The 27,018-nt window shown below is 36.6% G+C and overlaps 1 protein-coding gene across 1 annotated transcript in view; it reads left to right on the top strand.

Moving 5' to 3' along the window:
• The window catches only part of COG5 (component of oligomeric golgi complex 5), a 187,336-nt gene that overhangs the window by 98,914 nt on the left and 61,404 nt on the right, over window positions 1-27,018 (top strand). The window contains exons 8-10 of the mRNA XM_031598656.2: window positions 18,107-18,272; window positions 20,397-20,509; window positions 20,606-20,683. Of these exons, the coding sequence (XP_031454516.2) occupies window positions 18,107-18,272; window positions 20,397-20,509; window positions 20,606-20,683 (357 nt within the window). The remainder of the gene's footprint in view (window positions 1-18,106; window positions 18,273-20,396; window positions 20,510-20,605; window positions 20,684-27,018) is intronic.

Here is a 27,018-nt window from a genome sequence, read left to right as displayed (position 1 = left end):
TCTTAATCCAGTAACTGGCAGCAACATGTCATCATATGGAATTACTGTGCATACATCCTGCTACCTGTTGAGAATGCATTCAAGAAAAGTGCACAGTGATTATACAGAAGAGAAAAGCAGTGTTTTTTTTTTGTTGTTGTTGTTTTTTTGGTTTTTTTGTTTTTTTTTTTTTAATAAGATAATTAATGTAGTCCAGGGGGGTTATAAGCAGTGTGGAAGTGTGGAAGGGTGGAAGGTAGAGAAGCAGACTGAACTGAACATTCAACTTACAACTTTTATTGAGTGTGTTCTTGCTGCCTCTTTCTGATAGCTAAGTTTTCACTGTTGTCATCATTTGAGTGTTCTAATGGTGTTCAGCCTCACAAAAAAAAGGACCTAACATCTCTTGGATGTTAGCTCACAAAAGAGCCATTGTTGTCTCCTCTAGCTGTCAATTTTGAATATCCTGCTCCTGTTTATACATCTTCCATATTCTATCTACCTGTGTATTTAAATTGTGGGTACTTTGTAAAACCTGTAAATGTCCTTGCTCAGTTACCTTCATTTTATGGGAAGAGCTACTTTGACCTGTGCTGAACTTGGCCACTGTGACATGATGATGATGAATGGAGCAAGGTATTCGCTGATTGTCCGTGGGACTCCAGAACACCATTAGTGATACAGTTGGTAGTCAGCTATGTCTGTAAGTAGCTTATTTGATTTTATAATAACTACCACTTTTTTTTTTCTCTGGGTAGAGCTAACAGCATGAAATTTTACAGCACTGTTGCTTGAAATAGGCTTAAAGAAACAAAATCTCCAGAGTCTTACATCCAAATGGAAATACTTCTTCATGCTTTTCCTAGAATTTCGTTGTTTTCATTGTTTGAAAAACTTCACTTGAAGAAATTAGAATTTTTTTTTTTTTCCCCATAGAATCATGGAATGGCTTGGGCTAGAGGGGGTCTTAAAGATCATATAGTTCCAACCCTCTGCTGTGGGCGGGGTTACCTACCACCAGATCAAGCTGCCCAGTACCCCATCCAACCTGGCCTTGGCCACCTCCAAGGACTGGACATCCATAGCTTCTCTGGACAGCCTATTCCAGTCCCTCACTATTCTCTAACTAAAAAATTCCCTACTAATATCTGATCTAATTCTTTTATTTTAAAACCATTCTCCTTTGTCTTATCATTGTCAGACCACATAAAATGTCAGTCTCCTTCCTGTTTATAATCTGCCTTTAAATACTGGAAGGGAGCAATGGAAGACTCTCATTGGAGTCTTCTTAAGATTGAAAATGACCTTTCTTCATAAAAGATGTGCTCCAGTTCTCTGATCATCTTCATGGATCCTCTCCAACAGCTCTGCATCTTTCTTGTGCTATGGGTCCCAAACATGGGTATATTACTCCAGATGGACAATCACATGGACAGAAGGGGTCAATCATATCCTTCACACTGCTGGACGCTCTTTTGATGCATGGGATACAGTTGGTTCTGGGGCTGCAAGCCCATACTGTTGGCTTGCATCAAACTTTTCATTCACCAGAACACCCAAGCCTTCTCCACAGGATTACTCTCAATGCATTCTTCTCTTAGTCTGCACACAAATCTGAGCTTGTCATGATCCAAGTTCAGAACCTTGCACATGGCTTTGTTGAATCTCATCAGATTCTTGTGGACCCACTTGTTGAGCTTGTCAAGGTGCCTTTGGATGGCATTCCTTCCTTCTTTTGTATCAACCACACCACTCAGCTTGGTGTCATCGTCACACTTGACCCCACTGTCCATGTTGTTGATGAAGATGTTGAAGTGTGCTGGTCTCAAGATGGATGCCTGGGGGACACCTTATGACTGGCCTCCACCATGGCTTCTCCACCAGTGGCTCCTCCATAGAGCCATTGACCACAAACCTCCAACCATTTTTGATTCTGGACAGATTGAAACCCCATGAAAAATTTTGTAAGTGGCACCAAATATAGGTTTTTCCTTTATCTTATTAGAGGTTCTGGAATGGGGTCATATTTGATCAGGAGAGTCAGAGCAGAAACAATAGCATTGAAATAATAGCCACCTCCCTAGAGTGATATTATTTTAGGTGGAAGATGTTTGTTACAATAATAGGTGGCTTTTATTAGAAAAATTACATCAAAAATGAACAGTTACAAAGATGTGCATCTCTCTCATTTCACAGTTACCTTGACTCCAAAAAGCAGAGATGTCAGCATCTCGGAGAGGGGAATGAACAAGTAGTGCAAAAGAAGCTGGACCTTTTAACAACTTTTCTCATGCGTGTCTAGCTTTTGTTTCAGGCTATCTATAGTACAGGGTGTAAGCCAGGAAAGTACCATGGAGACTGTAGAAACCTTTGACTGTTGTTTTAGAGATGGTCAGACAGCGATCTGGATGAATTGCTACTGAAGGTCAGGCATTGAGTCAGTAGAGTATTGATCCTGCAGGATCCTGTGTTTTATTACTGCTTAGTACATAAATAGTCCCTGGTGTCAGAGGGGAAGGTGTTGGGGATGCAGCTGGCTGGAGAAACAAGAGGGGAAATAGTATCTGTATGGTGGAATATGTAATTATGTTTTTAAATAATCAATTTCATAATTAACTTAGAAGCAACAGCTACACATTTTGTTAGTTAAACAAATGTAGCTTTAACTACATTTTTGATAATACCCTTAGATGAGTGTGTTGCTAACTGTATTTTAAGACAACAGTAAATAAAGCTACGACTGTGTAGAACAGTATGCTGCAGTTTACTGCAGACACAGTACTTGTGCAAAACTAGTTGGGGGAAAAAAGATGTTAATTAACTGAAGTATAAAATCCAAGTCCTCTGAGTCTACATATAAGAAAACAGTTACAGACTGATACTAATTTGCCATTTGGTAAGTGCTTTTAGTACATAAGTGATTAAATTGCTAGCCTAATTAATTTCCAAGGCAACTGCAGATATTTTGAGATGGTATTAAATACATAACATTTTTCAAATATTATTTGAAATAGTATTTGAATTACTAAAGTCCATATTCAAGTTTCTTTGGATATGGCCAAGGATATTTTTCAAGTTCAGTTGAATCACACAATTCATTTTACCATAATAAACTTTATTTAAAAATAACTTTCCTTGAATTTATATTCCAGTATGGAACTACTGAGATAAATTATGTACATGTTTTTAGTAAATTAGTTTTTTAAAAGCATGTATGTTACATATTGAAGATTTTTAATATTAACTACTAATTTAAACTATATCTATGTTATAAGGATGCACATAACTCCTCATCCATTTTTGTATGCTCAGGAATAGTTGAGACAGACTCAAGTTTGACTTTTAATTCCTCACTGTGGTAATGTTTTATTTTTCTTACGGAGAAAGGCTTGAGTCAAAGGAAGTGCAAAGCTTGCCACTGACTTAGTGAAATAGAAAAGACAGAAGATAGAAAACAAAGTATTGGGTAGGATGAGAACATTTTAAAGACTCATATATTTTGTGCAGAGATAGAGGTAATATGATGATAACGGTGTCTTGTGAAGTGTTTGTTCACCTAAGCTAAGAGATAAATATAAGCTATAAGCTAAGAGAGAAATATAAGCTATAACCACTCAATATTGTTATTGACAGGTTAGAGATGTATTTATTTTTTATTTGTTTTGCCCTTTTTTATATCAAACCAAAGAGAAATGGGCGCTCTTTTTACCTTTTCTCAATCTGTGGCTCATCTTTTTCAGTTTGGCTTTTGGGATACTGCTGTTTGCCTCCTCCTTCCCAGCTGTTCACTAGAAAATTCATGACAGAAGCCAATTCATTTGCTTTCCTATTTTATTACCAAAAATGGCAAAATTTTGCCAATGTTGTCACTTTTCCATTTCAATAATAGATAATAAAGTTGCATGTGGGAATTTTTGCATATCTTCAATTTTTTTAGTGTGGGAGGAATACTATTTCCAGCTCTTACTCTGAAATGCTAAAACATGAAAGACTGTATTATGCAGTTTTTTTCCATGATTACCAATATTTTTAGCTTATTTCTGATTCATCTGAATCCAAGTTATCAGAGGCACTGAAACAAATGGTCACGTATATGTTCTGGGTTTGCTTTCTCTGTACACTTTGGGAAGACAGAGTGTTTGTTGCACTTGCTGAGCAGAGACAGAGAGGAGCAAAAATTAAGTAATTGCTAGTCAGACTGATAAAATGCATGTTATGTAGAATGTTTATTAAATAGAGTAGGGAAGAATTCAAGCTTGTGGAAACAGAAGGCAATGTCAGAGAAAAGGCAGTCTCCATCAATGGATGCTGTAGACATTTGAACCTGAATCACGTGTTCCCAAGTAGAAGCATTCACCACATGTTTCGGTACTGATACATGCTAAAGCTTTTCAGTTTGAGTACAGTGTTGAAATACAGCCCAAGTGGGCCAAGCAGTGTAAGTTTGTGGTTTGCTGGGACTCAGTGCATGCCCAAGGAATGCTTTGTAAGTATACTCAAAGAGAAAGTTTCTTGGCGTTTTGAGGAGTAATGTTCTTCGAAGATACTACAAGTAATTTGAAGGCATCTAGTCTCGAATTTCACTCAAAATATTTGTGCTGTACTCACCACTCCCACTCGCTCACTCAATATAGTGCATATGTAAAGATAATAGAATCAGGAAAAAAGAATTTACTATAGCTTATGTCTTAGAAATTTAAGTACAAATTATGAGTAGATAATTTTTGTGTAAGATAACTATCAGATTAAACTTTCAGTTTCTATATCAGAGATTGTTTTTTGAAAATACGAGTAACACTAGCATTGAAGGGAGATGGACGCAGTGCTTCTCTAGGTTGGGTGAAGCTCCAGAGCTTATATAAATAATATAAATTTATACATAAAAATATATATGCATTTCAGAATTTAAATGCTTGATGTTACACAGTCAACATCATACTACATTAATAAACTGAAGGGGACAGTAGATAATATCCCTTAATCAAAACTTGCTCGGATCTCCCAGTTCTGCCAGATAGACTGTTTCTCCAGTGGTGATAGCAGCATTTTGTTAAAACAGAAATTGTACATTTTTGATCTTAACTTGTGTAGTGTGTCATTATTAATAATATGTATGACATAGCAGTGATGCATTTGAACACAGAAGGACAGTATTATATACTGAGGATCCCTTTCTGGACATTCCTCTAGACTTCTGTCAAAAAAAATTGCACGGATTTCAATCATCTGCTATCTTGTCAGCAGTACGTGGTTTAAATGACATTCTGATCTCAGTTTAGGTCATCTGGCATACCAGAAAACTAGAACTATTTTATTATGTGTGTCATTCAGAATATGTTTATTTGATTAGAGTAACTAAATTATTTGTTTCTTGTGAAAGATAAAATATGCGTGATCTTTTAGTGTGTTTGATTTTGTTAGTCTGCGTGGCCTCATCTACTGATGTATAAGCAGAGAAAATACAGTTTTTAGCTGATGTGCTCAGCTGTCTTGTGTTGTGTAGTCCTTGTGTGAACTGCTACAACTGTGTGCATGGTTTTAATGGATCAGTTCACTGAGAGAGAGTACTAATCTGTAACATTTTGTCAGATGAGTTCAGGATAAACCAAAAAACGTGTTTTTAGATCACAAACATTACTCAAGTTTCAAGCAGAAGGAAAACATGTACAGAGTCAGAAAAACCTTTTCACATCTGCCAGAAATCCCCCGTGCCAGATTTCATATTTACTGCATGTTGTTTCCAGATGTGTTAAGTAAAATATTGTTGCTATTCCCTGGTATTCTGTATTTTCTGTTTTTGATCCGAGAGATTTGTCTTTCCAGTAAAACTTCTCCTGAGTTTGATTCAGATTAAATAAATCCATTATCCGTGTTACCAGAACTCCTTTGAGCATCTTTGCAATAGAGGTGAAGTATCAACACTTCTGTTTTGCGATGGAAAACAGAGGCCCAGAGAGATTTGTGATGCTCTTCAGTCTTGCCACACAGTAAGCATTACAGCAATAAAAATGGGGATGGAGAGAGAGAGAAAGGCCCATATCCATAACCTGGCCTTCCTGCTCTGTAGGCACAGAGCAGTTTGTAGCTCTTTCAAAAATTGCTTTGCTGGCATTCCCAAGCCAATACCTTTCCTCAGCTTAAGTACCCGAGCCTTTTAGGCATAGGTGGCTGCTTGTCTAACTACACAGAAGGAAGGAAAGAGGGAAGGAATGAAGGAAATGTGTTCGGTATTTCAGGCCTTGGAGCACGAAGGCTTTTTACAGTGTGTTTTACAGTATTACAGGCCTTGAGTATGGAAGTGCGTGTGTTCTGTATTTTGGGCCCTGGAGCACAACTTCAGGGAGTGGGAGTGAAACCCAATGTCATTCCAACCCTGGAGGGCTTTGAGCTGTTTCTCATATGTATTAGAAAAGTGCCTTGCCCTGCAGCTCCAGAAGGTCTAGGGGGGTAGCATGTTGTTCTCTGCCTTGTCCTTCTGGCACCTTCATCTTTACCAGTTTATGGCGTCTTATTATTTACTTGTGCAGATCAGACAACTCATTTGTGCTTAGAACTTGAATCTCCTTAAATGAGGATGGTGTGAATCAGGGTTTGTGGGTCAAATGAGAGAACAGCTGTAGCCCATGGGGGGCAGCGTGTCCTTGGCACCTGAGAAGCTGGAGTTCATCTGGGGCATGTAAGCCTCAGTGACTTGCTGGTACTCACATCACAAGCTCCTGAGGCCAAACTCTACTTAGTGAATTGGGGTTTTTTCCCCCATAACTTACAAACAGATTGAAGCCATTAGAAGAACTGCTCTTTCACTGAATTTTCATTAACTGCACTGCTGTTGCCTCTTACCAGAGAAATTAACGTGGTTGAAACTGATTATAAAAATAAGTTTGCCTTCTCTCCAGTGACTTTAAACCTGGGAGCATGGGAGAGCAAACAGCATTTTTCAACATTGCATCCTTTCTGTTGCTGTTCTGGCTATAATGCAGAGGCAGTTTACTTAAGCATTTTTTTTTAATCTTCCTTTTCTGCTACTCGAAGTTATTTTTTAAAATAGAAATAGAGAAGGCAGAAGCAATGACTGCTGCAGGGAAGCACTATGGAAACCTGTCACGACAACAGTTTGAAATGAAAGAGAATCTTCAGCATCTAAAAACTAAAAGTATTTGTCAGATGCTCAAGAGGCAGAGTTGTAGAGGAAGGAAGTGTAAAGGGATGTATTGATAAGAAGATACATGTTCTTGCTTTTCACTAAGGGAAAATACATTACTGGGCTTGGCCTTGTGTTTATGTATTTTGCAACACATTTATGATCTGATTCCTAAAAATGCCCAATTACTGAATCTGTTCCAGTGCTGTGTTGACAATATTGGTTTTGGTTGATTAGACACATCACTATCAAATCTAACTTGTAAATGTTTCCATCTGCTTTTTTCTTTTTTTCCTCAAGAAATTGTGGACAGGCATTTCTCTTCTTTGAAATAATTAATTATAAACTGAAAATAAGTTATTGGTGATGTGTGCAGCAATATTTAGGTAGCTATACCTTTAACATAGATCTCAGTTGTGGATCATTGATTGTCCTTATTTTCCAGATGGAAAACGTGAAGTAAATGTGAAAGTGGTCTAAGATCCCAAGACTTTTGATGTTTGTTTCCTGTGCTTTTGCCAATGAAAAACCAAATGCATTTGTTCTTACAGCTCTTAGTAGAAAGTGCAGAAGATAAAAAATGACACGGATGTGATGCTGCTAGCAATGCTGAGATTGGTGGATTCACTTTCTTCTCCTGTTACATTCATAGTGCCTTTTAAAACTTGTGAACTGTTTCATCACTATGTTGATCCATACCAGTGTAGAAAGACATATATGAATGTGATTTAAAAAGATAATAGAAATAATAAATGTTTGGAATGTCAGTGATTTATTACTAAAATAAGTACAGTGTCCTAAAGGAAATCTCAAAAATGTGCAGTGAGTGCAAATACCAAAGAATTTCATTTACCTCTAATTATTCAAGTTCCTGGATGTATTTTGTGACGTTTCTTGGTCACATTCATTGCTAGTTAGAAGTATTGGAAAGCAATATTTAGTAAATAGAGAATACGTTAATGAAAATGTTATATATATATATTTTTTTTTTAAATTAGAGAAATACTGCTTTTCTTAAAAGGATTGTTAAGGAAAAAAAGAAAGAATAAAAAGACTTGTTAGTGGAGAAGTCATTGTAAACTAGCTGATTCATCTTTTACTTTGTGCAAGTGGGCATTCTTATGAAATTAACGGAGATTTTATTTTCACATTTTGACTTTTTTACTGCTAGATTATAAAGCCTTGAAAATAACAGACATAGTGATTGTCTCTTTCTGCTGTGAGATTCCGATTTTTCAGATTTTGATGGATCTGTGCATTTATTGCAATGTATATACTGAATTTAGAAACAGATTATGGGATTGTGTGGACTTTGTTTGCTTTCAGCTGCGATGTAGAAAGCTTTATATCACTTTGCCATTGTGCACTTGCCCTATGTATAGGTAATTTAGTAAGCTTAATGTAATTGATATCCAACTGTGGGGCAGTATTTTTTAAATTCTTCACTGCTCCCAGCTTGGATAGGTGGTTAATCAAAATGGATTGACAGATTATATGTCTGGGTTTTTTCCTTCTTTTTTTTTTTCTTTTTCCTGTAGGTGTTTGTGACTCATAAATGCAGAATTAGACCGAAAATCTGTGACTTGAAAATACTCCATTATCCAGTACTGCACTGTACTTTCCAGTGCAGCACATCAAATAGCCTGCACTTTCCGGTGTTTATTTGTAAGGATTTGTTATTCAGTGGCCATGCTAATCTCATCATTTCTGTTCCTGTTTTTATGACAGTGCAAGAAAGTGGTTTATAAATAGTTTCTATAAATGGATATTCCTGAAAATATATCTGATCTGTATAATAGTTCTACCTAACTGTCTTTTATGGTAAAGTATTAGGTGAAAATCGAGAAGTCATTAATGTTTTATATCCCTTCACTCTGTGGTGAATCATCACTTAGCTGTTTGCCAAAATCCTTATGTTCTGTTTAGCGACAGTTTTATAAGAGAATCAACTGGGTGATTTTTAAATTCACTCATGGTCCTTTTTTCTCTGAAAGTTCATCTTGATTAATTTGGCCAATTGCCAACAAAATGTTAAAGCGTAATCTTCCATTGTTGATGACATTTTAAATACACATTAACGTAGTGCTTGGTAATGCTTTTCAAAGAATTTGGGTAGCTCTGCTGGTTTTACATATCTTCTGGAATTAGTAGCTATGCATTGTGTGGGTTAGGAAAAAATTACCTTGTGTTTTAGATCTTCCCATTGAGACTAGCAGTTCTGAAATGTGAAACACTTAGTTTGGTTTCATACCAATTAGTAAGTGTCATCTGTGATCACTAAAAAATTATTCGGCATAGAATATCAGTCATGAAAACAGAGAAATGTTTAATAACATTGAGTTCAGCTTTCTTCTCAGACTGAAATGATTTTAAATTAGAGGCTGCTGCATAATCTGCTGTGTTCTGGTTGTCCATCTGTTTAGGTGGTTTCTGTGGACTGGAAGCATGTCAACTGTTACATCTGGGTCAGTTCTTACCACCTTGCTAAACTGAAACTGCACTGAGGCTAGCTAATTTATAGAAGGACAGGAAAGTATCTGATTCTAATGCTTTTTAGGATAATTAATGCAAATATGCTAATTGATTCAGCCATTTATATGCAGAGAGGCACGGGCCACTGCTATGAGCAGCTCAACTGTGAAAGGCTTTGTAAATAAAATATGCTCTAAGGGGAGGATGGAGGAGACTGAGGTAACAGTATGTGAGTATGGGAACTGGTAAGTAAGTTTAGGAACTGAAGGTGGCTGCCAAGAAAGATATGAATGGAAGGGTCTGTTTTGAGAACAAGACTACAGGAGAGGTGGAGAGTGAAATGCGAAATGGCTAAGGCAGAGCTGCAAAATAAGGAAGTGCTGTTTCTGCTGTTCCAAATAAGAAAGGCAAGCTAATATTAGATTTCATTGAAAATAGTGGAGATAAGGTTGGAATGAGAACCATAGAGGCTCTTCTTCGTCACAGACACTGCAATGCTTTAATTACAGGGGTCTAGACACTGTAGGACAAATTTAATCACCATTCAAATAAAGTATTCTTCCTCCAAAGTCCTTGTCCATTCAAGTGTTTGAATGAAGTGGTTTCTGTTTGGCTTAAATACTTTTAGGTAAACAGTAGGTATGAAATTCTGCCAGCAGAGACTGACCCGGGCTTTGGTTGGGTCTCCATATAATCCCAGTCTATTTAATTGGTACTTTAGTGTATCTGTCTCCCTTCAAAACTAAGGCTACACGAAGGTTGTTTCTCTCCAAATAAGATAGTATGTTACTGTTAAATGCCTTTTCCAGACTGTAATTCTATTTGTGGTTTGTACTGTTGACTGTTGATTGTTAACAGGTTCAGAAGTAATGCAATTAGGTGATCCAAGAAGAACGTATGAGGCATTAATAAGACACATCTGCATAGAGCAGAGTGAAAAATCTGATTGAAAAGCCATGATACTCATCTAAACAAGATAATATAATTCATTTTGCCTTTTTTCTCAGGTTAGGAACCTGTTCTTTGTCTCAGTCACCTCTGAAAAATGAGTTTCATTGTGTTATCGATCTGCTATTCAATTCCACATGAAATTCTGCATAATTGTACATTTGGAGGTGTTCTTATGATAACAAAATATTTAAATTGTTGAGTTATGTTGAAATGGCATACAGAACTGGAAAGCATGTTGCATCAGAAAGCAGAACTCTTGTATCAAAGCGCTGCAGTTCCTAATGTCCTCCATGTTGATCGAATCAGGCACTTTATTGTTATTCTTCTCCCCTTTCATCTATCTGCCTTCTTTCCTGCTGCAAGTATTGTCCCCGGTCAGTTAAACATGCACATAATAATGGAAAATAATTTGAAATAAAATAACTTTCTAAAATGTGTCACTTTTAACATATTTGAGGGCACTTCAGAGCTATTGGCAATGTGTAACGCTGATTCTAGAAATTAGATGCTGTCACTTGCATAGGTAATTATTATCTTGTTGTGGAGACTCACAGGGGAACAAGAAAACCCAGATGGGTTTTGGTAGGTATTTAAATCATTTAGAACATACCATTTAAAGGGTGTTTAGTCTGGAATTGTTTGTTTTTTGTTTTTTGTTTTTTGGTTTTTTTTTTGTAAACAGAGAAGAACAAACAAGTTATAGCTCTCTATCGTGCTCATTCCTGATCATAACTGTATTAGAAGTAAAACCTAAGATTTCTGTTGCTTGTAATGGCTTTGTTCAACCAGTCAGCAGAGTGAGCACATGCATAATGATATTCTGGAGTGAGAAAAAACATCTGCTCACAACCTGCAGATCAGAGATCAGAAGTACTAATGAATTTTGTGTTCTTGTGTGCTTCAGTCATGGACTTCAGTCAGCAGGTGCAACTTGAAGCTGCATAGGGGCAGGAGAGATGCTACTCTCTAATCCTTGTCAGAAAGCAGTAACTGGGCTTTCTGTAGTGAAGCCTCATCTTCAGCTTGACTGGCCTACTGCTTCTTTAGGGCTTTAGAGATTGGCCAAGTTGTGTAAGGTGTGAGATGCATTTTAAGAAGTTTGATTTGGCCCAGATACCCCCATGCTCTTATAGACTGTTAGATTTAGCATTTTGTATGATTTCTATTCTGAATTTATACTCTTTCTGAGCACAAATATAGCATTGTAAGATAAATGTTTTAATTGAAATGGTCTACTTGCTTTCGTTGATCTGTCCTCAGAGGTGCCGGATACTTACTCTCAAATTGTTGTCACGTTGATAGCCTAAGGCATGGTAAACTTTGGAATAGAGCTTGATGTTTCATGAGATAATTCTTTACGACAGTTCCTGATGCCTTTCTGTTCCATTAGCTCCTAGCCATCTGTTGCTTTGATTACACTATTATTGAGAATAAGTGTTTTGGCAAGCTATTTAGCTGTGTTGAAAAATCTTGTTTCTTTGCTTTCTAGTATTTTATTGCTGCTATTTCTTTCTTTTCTTTCTTTTCTCAACCTTTGTTGCGCAGTGCTTCTTGTTATTTTCTTCTTACTACTCTAAGAAACAAAAACCTGGCCTAGCTGAAGGAAGCAATGAGGTTTTTCTCTGTTTTCCTCATGAAAGTAGAAGTTCTTCTACACCAGGAAGTTGTGTATTCCAAACGTGGGTTGACAGAAGGTAGATATGATGACCTAGCTTTATTTAAATGGTTACCTTTGGGATTTTTGCCTCTTAAGGCTTAAAATCTGGGTTTTTTTTTTAGTGTCTAACCAACTTGTTATGTCAGCATTGCCTTCAGTAGAAAAATATAACATCTTAACCTCATGCTTCCTCTAAGCACCGCAAAGGTCAAAATAAGAACTGGAAGATCGTTAGAAAAAAGTCTGTATTTGATTTTACATTGTCAATTTAACCTTTTCATGTATTGCTTGGATTTTAAAGATAAACAGAGAAAAAGACAGATGGGATGATAATGATCAAATAGATATGCTTTCCAAAGTAGGTTCATTTTTAGGAGTTGTGATATACTAATTAAGTTTTTCAAGGCCTGGACTTTTGGAAATGAAATAAAATACTGTTTTTAGAATACTGTAGAATTAATTGCCATTTAATTTCTACTTTTAGTTTTTTGTTATTTTTTTTTCCTGCAGTTAAAATAGCAAAGTGTTACTGCGGAGCAAGAATTCCAACAAGTCTTACTAAGCTATTAACTGTTCAATAGGTCATTTTGGGTGGCCTTGGTTTCTTTCACTTCTTACCTTTTTGAGTTCTGTAAATTGAGTTGCAATTTCTGATTAACTTCTTACCTTTTTTTACATTTGTTTTCTGCAAGAGCCTACTAAGATCTACTTGTAATTGGTATCTGCAAGTAGTTACAAAACCTTCCTCAATCACTTCACCTTTAAGTAGTTCTTGTAATTTGGGGTGGAAGCACTGTCAGAGAAAAACTTGCTTGAAGGAAGCAGTGAGATGTACTGTAGCAAGAGGCGAGGAGAAAATAATGTAAGTGAATAGCTGACCAGGGATTTTCAGACTCATAAAGAGTTATTGTTATCAGAATATGTGTGCATGCATTTGCAGCATATTAAAAACCATTGCAGAAGCTATGAGGGTTGGTTTTTCAGGTGTCTGAAGTGACCTTGTACAGCTGTGCTGCGCTGGAAATTGCAAAAGCTGACTCGTAGAAACAAAATTAGCTGTGAAGTACATGTAGCAAAGTAACTGAAATAGTTTCCAATACAGTAAATCTACTGTCAAATAAAATTATTTAATACAAAGTGCAAGTCATAGTTACTCCAAAATACCATTCTGGTACTTTGCTTTTTTTTGTTTGTTTGTGTTTTGTTTTTTTAATTTATTCCTGTAGAACTACAATAACTTTTATATTTCCAGTCAGTGAATGTTTGTAAGCTTGCGGATTTGGTTATTTCAGTTTGTGCTCTCTTCTTCTCCTAATGTATGTTTATGCCAGTTATTTTTTTGAGGACCAGGGAGCGTTTTGTCTTTGTTCAAAATATTCCTCGTGGTTGTTGCTGCTTGCCATAGCATCAGACCACCCTATTGAAGTGATACATGGAGTTCATGAACGTGTCAGTAATGATGACTGTTCCTTTAGCTAAGCAACCTATGTAGTTCTTTTTGTGGTTTGTCATGTTGTCTGTGTGTGTGTATGGGGCACAGTAAAAGTTTTACTATAAAAGGCATAAAGGTATGGTATTACATTGAAATCACAGCTGTTCTCTACATTTCTACATATCTAATATCTACATATGTTTTATATATAGATTAAGTGAGGAACTGGTCAGAGCTTGACTTCCCTGTGTATGATGCTTCTGAACAGTTGAACTAAGGAGAATTTCCATGGAGGGCTATTCTGATTATGTGGCACTTCTGAAATTTAACTACAAGACTGTTACTTACCTAACACTAACTCGTCATGAAGTTGTAATAGTCAGATGTAGTGTATGACCAGATATATTTTGTGAAATTCATTTATGAATATGGATAGTCCACACAGGTAAAAATCCTGCAACATTGGGTCATATGGACAGATTTGCATTGTGTAAAGAAACAGATGCTGAGTTCCTTGGGACTGCACTGTCTGGAGAAGACCAGGACACATGGTGAATCCCATGCCCAGAGAAGATAGAATGTTAGTTTGGAAGCTGTGTTTTAGGCACTTGAGCTAATTAATTTTGCCTGTTATCTAAGGTTCTTATTTTCAGTTCAGCCTTATGTTAGGGATCTTCTTGTCCCAAGATTAGCTCGGTGTCATCACCACACTTCTTTGTGAGGAGCAGACTAGCTCATTCAAGATGTTTTTCTAATAATGAACAAGAAAATTGCTTTTTATTTAGCTACGCTTTCAGAAAATTGTTCAGATAATGGTAGTGCCAGTGACAAGATAAAAACCTATGGTGGTGGACGTTAAAAAATAGACGATTGCAGTGTTGATAGGGGGAAAAAAAAAAAGACTTTGTTCAATTATAGGAGACATTTATGAATTAGAAATTTTGTAGGTATTCATTTATGTTGTCTTTTTTTCTATCTAGTCTTCACAGGGTTATTCTCTCTCTGGGAAAAGAAGTAACCAAATAGGGTTCTACTCCACAGAATAAATGTTGTCTCGGACCAGGCAGGATCTTGAGGTTATTGTGTCTAGTTTGCTTTCCTTGAAAACAACCGCATGATAAGATTGTGAAAGCAAAATAAACATTCATACTGAATGACTACAGAACTATTCCAGGTCACTTCTTTTTTCCCTGCCTGTGATATTCTACAGAACCAAGTGGGATGGTATAAAATCGATTGAAAATGATTCTACTAAAATAAACAGTTTTGAGTGATTGAGAAAAGGAGCATTTGGTACGAGGGTACCATCTCTGTGTGCCTGGTGCTAATGGGTATCTTTATGTTTGAGAAAAATTGTGACAATCTTGATTTGCAAAAATGTTCAGCTTTAAGCTTGCTCAAGTAGAGGAAAAATATTAGAGGCAATTTCTTATAAAGGAAGTCTGTTCGTGGTGGCAAATTCAGCAGTACTGATTGTCTAATTTTTTTTCAGTGTGTATTAATGGTAAACAGTCTAATTTTGAGGTGTGTATGCAATCTTGAATATATTTTTCTTGAATGTTTATGTTTCCTTCTTGCTTTCCAATGTTTTATTTGCACATAATACAATTGTTCCCAAGAGATGTTCATTTTTGTTTTTTTTTTTAATGTATTGTCTAAACCTAGAAACTAGCTGTGCATAGCAAATGCAATTCTCTTGGGGCTAGTGCTGAACCCACCATGGACTTCATGTTGCCTGTTGTGGGCAAATGAAACACAGATGTTTTTGTGGTGAGATTAACATTGTGTATGTTTATAATATATTATCAGGGTTTTAATGTATCTCTAATCCCTGTTACACAGGACAAATACATGAACTAGAACCCCTGTCAGCAGCCACTCCACAGCTTGAAGGAAGAAGAAGTAGGGCATCTGCATAATCTTTGTTTTTCCATTTGCTGCTAAATTTCAAAGATCCTTTAAGTGCATAGCAGGTTTCCATTAGCTTGGGTTATTCCCTAACTATTCCTAACTTCAGAATGAATTGTTTGACATCCTGCATCTAAAACCAGGTCTTCTGATACAGACAGAACCCAGGCTCTGTGACAACACATTTTTATATCTTTCTTGACCAGCAGCAGGGTTAGTTTGCTAATCTGTGAGAGCACTGAGGATCACAGGATTTTTATGGGTGTTGCCTATTTATCAGGAAAGTATTTGACTATAGGTTATTTGAAGTTGGATAGACAGTGCTGTGTTTGCCTTTTGATGCTATTGTTTCTTTTGTTGTCAGTTAATATATGAGCATTTACTGATGTCTGACTGTTAGTGTTGCATTAAGGTAATATTGATTTTTTTTAAAGTCTGTGTCTGGATTTAAAAATTTTTAAGTAGCCTGTAGCAATCAGAACAATTTCAGACTTATAAATGGGATGTGTCCTTTCTTGCTTTTCTTCCTTTCCGTTTCACTCTTTTTTTTTCTTTTCATTCTATTTCCCATTCACTTCCCATTTATATTTTCTTTCTGTTATTCATTCTATCCCCAAATTCCCTTCTTGCATTATGCTATCCTTCATTTTCTGATGTCTCATTAATCTTCCAGTCTTTATGGCTTACTTTTCCTCCTCCACAAGCACACCCACAGGATGCCTAGAAATTTAACAGCATACCCAATTGTCAGAAAACTAAACCTTCAAGTCCCAGACCCATAATACTATGCTAGGAATGCTTGTTAACGCCCACACTATTTGGAAAAAGAAACTGGTACAGTTAGTGTAAGGTCTGCAAACCATACTGTATGCCTAATATTACATTGCTTTTCATTAAATGTGGGAACTCCTCATTGGGATTGAGCAAGGAGATGGGATCTAGCTTGTTTGCTTTAACTGTTATTCTGATCTTCTTAGTTATACAAAAACCTAAAAAGAATGCCATGGACATGGATTTATAGCACTGTCACCTATGAAACAATAGATTTGTGAGAATGAACTGTTCATTAATAGATTAGGAAACATGTTGCAGTAAGTGAATGTACCAACAAATCCTCAGTCCAACAGCCGTATCGTAGTTTTACTTGTGTGGCATCAGTGCAAGGTTCTCACACTTGGGAATTACATGAGCACATCCACTTTTTTTCACTCAATGTCTGACTGAAGAAAAGTGTTACCTGGGGAAGGTGAAGCCAAGCTGTATGAGTCTTGCAGTAGAGACTCCTTTAATGTTAAGTCAGCAGCTGCTGTTGCTGGAGCTAGAAGCAAGAGCAGTGTGATGGCATGGGGCTTCAGTGCTAGAGGAAAGTCAGAGTGGGGTTTCTAGTGGGATGTGCCAGTGGTCTCAGGTGCTTCTGTCCTGTCTGGGTGCAAGGATTTCTGTCAAACCATGTTCTTTTCTGCTGGCAGAGGTCACTAAAAAAAGTGACAAAAAGTTGCATCTCTGATGTATGAATGATCAGCTGATCTCCCCCTCCACTAATTGCCTACAAATTGTAAAGGAAAAAGGAGTAGTCAGTATCTGGATGACAGTGCTTTGTTCCCAGAGGCAATAAGTTGAGGCTTTTCTATTGCTGAACAACACCTGTGCAAATGGGTAGTGTTGCTTAGTGGAATTTAATCTTAATAAAAGGTCTCTGAAACAATGGACCTGAAACGTTTTTGGATAATTTTTTACTCTCTTATATTTTGGTAAAGCTTCCAATACATAGCTTTTTCTTTTTTTTTCCTCCTTTTTCTATTATTTTCTTCTTCTTTTTCTTCTTCTTTTTCTTCTTTTTTTTTCTTCTTTTCCTTCTTCTTTTTTTTCTTCTTTTCCTTTTCCTTTTCCTTTTCCTTTTCCTTTTCCTTTTCCTTTTTTTTTTTTTTTTTTTTTTTGTCAGGCTTTGGAAGTAATCATTGTGTTGCTTTGTATTCTTAATTCTGCTATGAGTAATGTAAGAATGTGACATTTAATATCAGCACCACAAGTAGAAATGTAGAAATACAATCTTTATTTCTGCGTCAGTCAGTAGTGGGGTCTTGACCTGCTTGCTTCTGCTTGCCCTAGGTTAGTATTTTTCTTTTAAGTCCATATGAGATTTAATCCACTGTTTAGCACTTAAATGGCAGCACTGTAACAAATATTATGTGTTGAAACAATATTACTAGTTACACCATAGCTGATTATAGCTGTACTGTAACTAACCTAGGAATTATTGAATCAATCACTGGTAACCCACCTCAGGATATATTGCCAACTGTGCTTCCAATTTCCATTTTTCTGTTCTTATTCAGAGGATACTGCCGAAGGAGCAAAGCTAAGCATTGCTAAGCAGACAAAGGAAATCATCCCTCTCCTTTACCCTGTCAACTGTTATGCATACAGTTTATTTAATGTTAAATGAAATGGATTAGCAGTCTGATCTTTAAGATGAACTTATCCTGTAAAATGATTCCTGGATCATGAGTAGAGAAATCCGCATTGCAGTTAAAGGTACTTGACATTTTTGAAAATCTTTCTCTAGAGTCCTACTCAAGTGGGGACTGCTCTTCAAGTTTTTTATAACCTTGGAACTCTGAAGGATACCATTGCTAATGTGGTGGATGGATACTGCACAGTCCTGGAGGAGAACATAAAAAATGCTTTGGATATCAAAGTACTGACCCAACCATCTCAAACTGTTACAAGAGGTATGGTATTTGTTTTACAGGCTTTGTTTTAACAGAAAAAAGATACTGTATCAAAGAGAAGAAACTCACATCCAAACCTGTCAGTAGGAATGTTTCCCTGCTTGCTTTAGCCAGTAGATATGTCTTAGAAATCATCTAATACAAAGCTCAGACTGAGTCTATTGTTATTGTGCTAAGAGGTTTTCCATTATTTTTTCATCCTCATTTTCCTCACTTGCCCAGGAAGTTGTCCTCATTAGTTTACAATTTTGCAGCCTTCTCTTATGAGTTTGTCATGGAAAGATTAATCCAAATTTTGCTTTCTTTGTGTTGGTGAAAGTATGGATAGAGATTGTCTGCAAGCAGTGGAACAAACATAAGACAACATTGTGGTGCTTTTGTCAGATGGAATTCCTTTCAAGGCAGTATTTTTAACAAGAGAAGATGTTGCACAGTTCCCACATGTAGTTCCTATATGTTAATTCAGATACCAAAGAATACTGAGCAGTTATGGAGGGACAAATTTGAACATTGGCAACATCACTGAATTACAAAGTCATGTAATAGATGAGGTTGCCAGGGACCTCTGGGTCCAACTCCTTCAGCTCCCTCCTCAAGCAGGGACATGCAGAGCATATCCAGGTGGCTCTGAAGATCTCCAAGGAGAAGACTCCACAACCTCTCTGAGCAGCCTGTGCCAGTGTTCCAGTACCTCCACAGTAAAGAAGTGCTTCCTGACGTTCAGACAGAAACTGCTGTGTTCCACTTTGTGCCCTTTGCCTCTTGTTCTGGGACTGGGCTCCATCTTCATTACACTCTCCCTTCAAGTATTCACAGGCATTGATGGGCATCCTCTTCTCCAGACTGTACAGTCCCAGCTCTCTCAGCTTCTTCTTGTAGGAGAAGTACTTCAATCCCTTCATCAGCTTGGCCTTAGCTGAACTCTTTCCAGTATGTCCATGTCTCTCTTGTCCTTTAGAGCCTAGAACTGTACACAGTACTCCAATTATGGCCCCACCAGGGCTGAGTACAGGAGGAGGATTAGCTCTCTTGACCTGCTGACAACACTTTTCTTCATGCAGCAAGGAATACTGTAAACATTCTCTTTGTGGAAAAGGCTCATTTCTGGTTCTTGTTCAACCTGATGTCCACCAATATCTCTAGCTCCTTTTCTGCAGAGCTGCTTTGCAGCTGGATGGCCCGCTGGTGTTTTGTTTCTCAAAAGCAGTGCTCTCTGGTGAGTCAGCCACTCCACACAGTGTCATTTGTGCATTTATTGAGGTTTTGCTCTATCCCATTCCCTAGACCATTTATGAAGATGTTAAAAGGGCTGAACCCCGTATTGACCCCTGGGGTACTCTTCATTACTGGACTCCAACTAGACTTGCTCCACTTACTGCCATCATCTCAGCCTGTTCATTCAGCAAGTTTTTGATCCACCTAACTGGCTACTGATCCAACCTATACTTCAATAGGTTGTCTATCAAGATCTCATGGGGGACAATGTCAAAAGTCTTATTGAAGTCTAGATAGAGAATATCCACTGCTCCCCTTTCATCCATCAGGTTTATGATTTCAGGTTGGTCAGGTATGACTTCCTCTTGGTGAAACCATGCTAACTATTCCTGATTATTTTTTGCTCTTTCATGTGCTTGGAAATCATAACTAGGATTAGCTGTGGTGAAAATTTAACACTTTTAAAAAACTTGCAGCAATTTTGGGGTCTGAAAATATCACTATCATAATAAAGAAATACAGCCCCCTCAAGGAGAGTGATGGTATAGAAGTTGCATGCTCTTCAGCTGGAATTTCATTTCTTTCAGCTCACCTATACATTTAAGTTCTGAGCTGAGATGGCTATGTGTTGCTATTACATGCTGCAGCATGCCCATTGATGTTTCTGTGGAGATATGAATCAGTAAAACAGGTAATAGTGATTAACCTTGAGTTATCCTTGCTGAACTTTAGCATTTGAGTGAAGTTTAGAAGTTAACACAGCTGAAGCCATTCACAAAGCTTTGTTTCAAAGCTGGCGTAGGCAGCTCTGGTCTTTTTTAAAGGCAATTTCTTACGCCAGTCTATGTATTTTATGTTTCACCTGTGAAATTTGAATTGTGCTATTATTTGTTTTTAAACCATATGCAGGTGGCCCTGGTAGAGCTGCTATGCCAACACCTGGGAATACAGCAGCTTTTCGGGCAGCTCTCTGGACAAACATGGAGAAACTCATGGATCAGATCTGTGCTGCTTGTGGACAGGTACTCAGCAGCTAATTCCTGATTACTTGTGAGGCAATTTTGTATATAATATATTTGAAGATGGCACTTTTCCTCCCAATTAATTATTTCTTACAGGTGCAGCACTTGCAGAAACTGTTGGCAAAGAAAAGAGATCCTATTTCACATGTCTGCTTCATTGAGGAAATAGTTAAGGTAAAGTTTTAATCTCGTTAATTTAATTTAATTTATCAATATGTTTTAGTAATTCTGATAAGGAAATTACCACGAGAGAATGCTTTTGTTTGAAATTCTAGATCTTGATAAGAATTCTATAATTATATTAATGGGAAAGCACTGGAAGTCAAATAACGCTGAAAGCTTTATGGTCTTTGGGTTACATCTGTAGGGTAGGAACATTATTTTTACAATAATTTCTTTTGTTTTCTTTAAAGGGAGCTGATAAGGCACCACTGTCAGTCCTTATTACTGATCATTAATGTCATTCCATAAAATACCATGTGATTTCAGCAATTAATTAAGTCTGTTAGTTTAGCATAGAAAAATGTGTCTTCATCTAACACTTTCAGCCATCTGTTTCTCTACTTCTTGGCAATATTTTCCTTGAAAAATAATCACGGCTGTTCTTTTGAATACCTATTCCTTTCCATTCAGTTTCATTGTTTTCTACTCATATTTGGGATAATTTGATTAATGGTTTCTTTCAGTGTTAGGAACAGTAGCTGAAGCTTCTGAAGCTCTTTCATCAACCTTGGTAGATGAGAGGAAACGAAAACAAAAGATGTGTTTACGCAGACATCTCTTTTTTCCATGTATATGATTGGATTTTTAATTTACATGAATTTAATTTTTGAAATACACTGGGGAAACTGTTCACATGCAAATGTGGTCTTCTCAACAGTAAAAGCAACCAGTGGAGGTTAAGCACAGTGTATAAGTTGATCTGTCAATTAAACCGAGCTCCAATAGAGCATTACCTTTCTGTGGGGTGATTTCAAATCCTCTTTCTGTGTTGGAAAAAAAAAAAAAAAAGCAAAACAACAACAAAAAACCAACAAATGCAGTAAGTAAACCTAACAACAACATAATCCACAGCTCAAAAAGCTTAGAAAGTTTAGCTTTTTTTTTTTTTTTAATGTTTTGTTTGGCAAAAATAGCTATTATTGCATGGGTGGATCCCTTCAGTAGATCAGCTTTTTTTAAAGAGAAGCTTAGAAACTTAGAGACAGAAGGAGAACTCTGGAAGATTCTGGAAAAACTGGGGTGGAAAGGGAGCTGAGATAAATGAACTTGCATTGTCTACGACTGTCTCCCATCCTGACCCTGTGCCTTCTCAGTTTCATTCTCCTCTTTGGTAGAACAGCAGTTAAAAAGAGGACAGGAGGTTTTCCAGTTGTTGAGGATGGTAATAAAGGGAAGCCAAAGAAAATCTTACATTGTTCTTGAGAAAAAATAAACATACAGAATTAATTTCAAAAGAGGCTAGATGCAGAATAGTTGACTAGAAAATAAAAGGCTTTAGAGCTGTGGTATGCTAGGCCCATTCCATGTTACCTTTTGTAACCCTTCCATCTCACAGACTTTGTATCACTGAATTACATCCAAGTGACAAATCGTATTTCCCAAATGAAGTCCATCTATTTGTTTACCCACAGTTGTCCCATATTCAATGAGTTTACTCTTCAACAGCTATTTTGGAGATGGTTGTCATTCCTTGTGAACCTTAGCTAAGGAACACTGGTACATCCTTGTCCAGGTCTACTAAAAGTCTCCTAGCATGACACAGTACTGCCAAAAAGGTATGGCTCCAGCCTGGAGGTGGGTGAAGTCATGCCATACAGTACAGCTGTTTTTTAGATAAATTCAGACACATACTAGATGGTGCTGAAATTCAGGAAAGTACATGCAGAGAGCCACATGGGAGAGCGTGGATTGTTGTGTACATTGAAATTAGAAATAAATAAGAAATTGGTAATTTGCTATTTACTAATGAAAATTCCATCTATTGCTAATTGAAACTGAAAGAATATGCTTTCTACAGAAGATGCTTTGTAATGGCAGAAAAGTTGTATTTCCTTTATCATATTCAATTTCATTAATAAATGTAGCAAATGAACAAAACAAACTAAAGGTACTAACATTAAATTCATTCTCCAGGGCAGCATGCCCACACCAGAAGATAGGAAAAAATCATCCACTCTACAGTCTGTGCATTAATTACTGTTACTGATGTCAACATTATGATTATAGTCATCTTCTGCAGCAGCTGCAGTACCACTTTGCCTGTCCATCTGCTTCCTTGTTTTGATTACTGCAGTGTTAAGTATCGTCCTAGGAAGTGTAAGAGGAGACCCAGCTTTTTGAAAGCACAAGTCCTTTATAGCGAGGAAGCAACTTGCTTTCTTTTTCTTTTTTAAATCATTGTCTTTTTTTCTACTAGGATTTTTTTTGTCTTTCTTTTCACTGCCTGCATTTCCCTAATTTTGTGTTATAATCAAAAAATTTGCCTTCTGGCCTTCTAATTACCTGTTACCATACTCATTCTCAGTAGTGTTGTACCCTGTTATATCCAAGTATCCAAAGAATAGTTTAAAAAAAAAATAATTAAAGGATTCACAAAATCAACAGAGAAGAAAACAAACAAACAAAAACAACATAAAAAAACCAAACAATAAAACTAAAAAATCTGACTGATAGAGAAACCGAGGCATAGAACTTTAGAAATTTACAAGTAGTGCTCATCAGCATCAACACAATGACAGTACCCACATCTTTTCTACATTATGGTTTCTCTTTTTAGTAACAGAATTCAATTTCATTTTTTTTCACTGTTGAATACAGTCAAGAGTAAAGTTGACATGCCCAGACTTACATGAGTACCACAAAGAATCTGCAGATGGAATTTACACTCCTGTTTGTTCCACTTCTCCCTTTTGCACATTTTCACATTTGTCCTCTTCCACAGCATGAAATGAGTGCAAAGAAATTCAGATCTCCTTTGAAAAGGACAGGTGCCCAGATAGTACCTTGTTCCATTTCATGCTAGTAATGAAATATAAATTCATTTTTAATCTGTAAATACTGAAACTATAATGTACATTTCCTAAAAAATGATCTGGAGATATTTAAAGGAGAAATACATTTGAGACTGAATTGACTTTTTTTTCCCCCTAGTCTATGGGTACACTTTTTTAATGACTTGATCTTAGTTGATAAGCAAAGCTAAGAATTCAGAACTCATAAATTCTGATTTATAGTTTTGTGGGAAAATAGATTTAATTAGGTACTTTTTTTTTTTTTTTAAGATGGGCTGATTTTTTTCATAATCTTGAGGGTCAGACATGATTTAAACAATGTAAAGTTGTTAGTTTTGTTCACCTAATGTTGGGTTAGTTTAATCACTTTTTTTAGTTGCTTAATTTACCTTCAAAGAGCTAATAGGTTACTCCAGTTTACTCTGCTTTATTTCTCTTGCTGTGTGTACTGACTTATCCTGCTTCAGCTATTTTAATACCTAAACGACAATTGACTTCAGTGTAAATCACAGCAGAGCATATCATCCTATGACAGCCAGTTTCCTAATTGGAGATAAGAATCCCTCTTAGCCCCTTGTGGAAGATTTGGAAATGATCTCTGATCCTTATCTATTTTGGGTCTGTCACTCCTACGTAGGCATCAGTGAAAAGTTCTGCAAAGTGAGAAACAACCCTGAAAGTGACAAATGATTATCTGGGGGGGTGGTGTTGGGCTGGTCAATAGGTAGAGTGAGCTGGGTTTTGTCACTAATGGGAAGGGGTCAGGAAAGAAGGGCACTGTTTGTGAGAGAGCAGAGCTGCCTTTGATCCCTTTTGGTCAGTTGATGTCCACATTTGTTAACAGCTCAGGAAGACAGCAAAACCTGTCATTTATGTAAGGCTTTGGGTAAAAGAGTGAGCTGAGAGTTACAGGGAGTGTTATTCTGTGTTTTGTGGAGGGCTTATATCATTGCCTCTCCTGGTGAACGCTTGGTGAGTAAGCAGGCTATTTTCTTGAGTTGTCAGCACTGTCAGTACGAGGTGTTAATGATACAGAAGGAAATGTCCTCACAATTACATCAGACAAGTAAAATAAATGGAAAATATAAGTGTTTATTTCCCAAAGCATACTTACATTTCACCTTATTTTTTCTCTCCTGTCCAAACTTGTTAAAAAAAATGTTGCTGCTTTGAAGTTATTCACATCCTAACATCACATGTTCACATTCAATTAACTCAATTAAAATAATCCTAAGTGGAAAAAAAAAAAAAATCTAATTATTGTCTTACTTGAATTCACAAAATAATCTTTCATGTATTATTACAAGTAGGTGATTTATTTTCTAGTATCTTTTGTAGAAGCAGAGTTGGATTATTTGTGCACCATTTCTGCTGTGGTTTCTGTTTATTATTTAAGCATTAGCAAGACACTTTGGGGAGATCTGAACATAGGTGAATGAGCAGGTTTGTCATCCCCAACATACTGAAGATGCTATAAGTTTCAAACCTACAAATTTTCCTGCTGACTTCTGTTGCAAGATTTCTCTTTAAACAAACAAACAAACAAACAAACAAAAACCTTTTACTAATTAAAGAGTCTTACTTCTTGTTTCAAATGGATCCATGTGTCCACAGCCAGCCTTGTTAAAAGTAATTCAGTTCTATTTCAGATGGGAGGAACAGAGCCCATGTAATGGTCTTCTAATGACACTGCATTTTCTCTAGGACTTTAATCCTGTTTCTTTGCCAGAAATGTGCAGCTGTAAATAAAGGGGATGTGTCAAGGCTGCATTGGTTGGTAGATCATAATGACCTATGCTCATTTACACTTCAGTTCTGTTGGGGTCTGTGCCGATTTAGTCCAGTGATAACTGCAAATTATTAAGTCAGCTAGACTACAGTCAGATTACTATTAGAAAAGAAATACATTTGATGGCAGTGTCACCTTTTATCATCAATTCCTGTCAATCTTAACCTGAGCCACTGGGGTTGAGTGGACGTGATAACAAACTACCCCTTCATCCCTGGGTGAGGTACATTACAGTCAAGGTGAAAGTGTAGAGTTACAGCTGTGCATACTGAATCAGCTCTGTGGGCAGAAGGCAGCTGCCAAGTCCCTTGGGTAGTTACTGGCTTTTGGAAACACTGACTTCATTTACGTCCAGTTGATGCATATGTTGCAGAAGCATGAAAGAATTAATTAATGTTTTTTTAAGTAGTTTTGATGATAGAGGACACTGTTTAAGACCTAGGTATTTTTGTTACTTGCAGATTTGTTTTTCTAAGGAATCATACAGGAATTCTTATATTGGAATTGGGAAAAAGCACACTCTATATATTCTAGTTAAGAAGCTAATATTTAAAAAAAAAAAGAAAAAAAGATTTTATTTCTTTTGTCTGATGCATAAAGAGACCTTTTTAAAATGTTGCTCTATTGTTGGAAGTCTAGTAACTACTACACCTTGGTATAAGGTGATCAACACTGTAATGAAATTCTATGCCCTACAATAAAACAAAAAATCAAGGTCATTTTTAAAGTCACAGTGTCATTTACTGACTTGTGTTCACCTACAACATTGTAATGTAGACAGTGTTAAAAATTCATATGCCCTGATCTTTTTAAAAATTTAATCTAGACTACTTTGAGAAGCTAGAAAAGGTTTATTTGACACACTGATCTTTTCTCTTTCTTTACTGATTAATTGCACTACTGAGTGTGATGGCGTTTTGTTCACAGTCTAGCATTTGGTTATGTTGTTGCTATAGAAATAGTGCAAATAGATTTCTTTATTTCTGTCCCATAAGATCTTGCTGCACAGAATTCTTGAATCATTTGCATTCTTGCTTTATTGGTGGAAAAATATTTACACTGTCCTTTAAATGTCTTCTGTTGTTAGAACAGTGTTCTTGAGTCCTATATATTTCTTTATGGCCTTTGATTACAGATAGAAAGCACTGTATGTATTAGTATGCAAAGCCTGATTTCAGGAGCCTGCAGCAACTAGCTGCATGGTAATATTCAGTTTATTGTTTTACATTTCAAAGGGTCTTCACAATAAAGATATTTTCCACATTCTATTCAGAGTATCAGAATTTCTACAGGGAAAAATAAGTTGGAAAAGATTGTCATGAAGGGGAAGCCGGTTTAGAACCAGTGGGTCAGATTTATTATTTAAATGTTGGAATAGCTATTTCAGACAAACACAAATATGATAATTCACAGATGGGAAATTATACTCATTTAGTTCTAAATTTACAGTGTGGAGGAAATAGAGACATTTGTAAAAATAAGTATATGTCTTTTCAGCATTTTCTTGCATTCTTATTAATACCAAATAAGGGGGTATTTTCTTTCTCATTCATTGAATTTAGATTTCATGTCAGATGCCAAATAGTTATATAAAGAACACAGCTCAAAGGAGTTCATTTCTGTAACAGCAAAGTTAATGAGGAGCTTGGTATGTTTTTTTTCTAAACGGAATAAGTTGTTTGGCTTTTATTTTTGAGGTAACTTTA

This window comes from Phasianus colchicus, chromosome 1 (assembly GCF_987193195.1).
Source record: "Phasianus colchicus chromosome 1, bPhaCol1.hap1.1, whole genome shotgun sequence".
Classification (NCBI taxonomy): domain Eukaryota; kingdom Metazoa; phylum Chordata; class Aves; order Galliformes; family Phasianidae; genus Phasianus; species Phasianus colchicus.
This window is presented reverse-complemented; position numbering and strand designations above follow the sequence as displayed.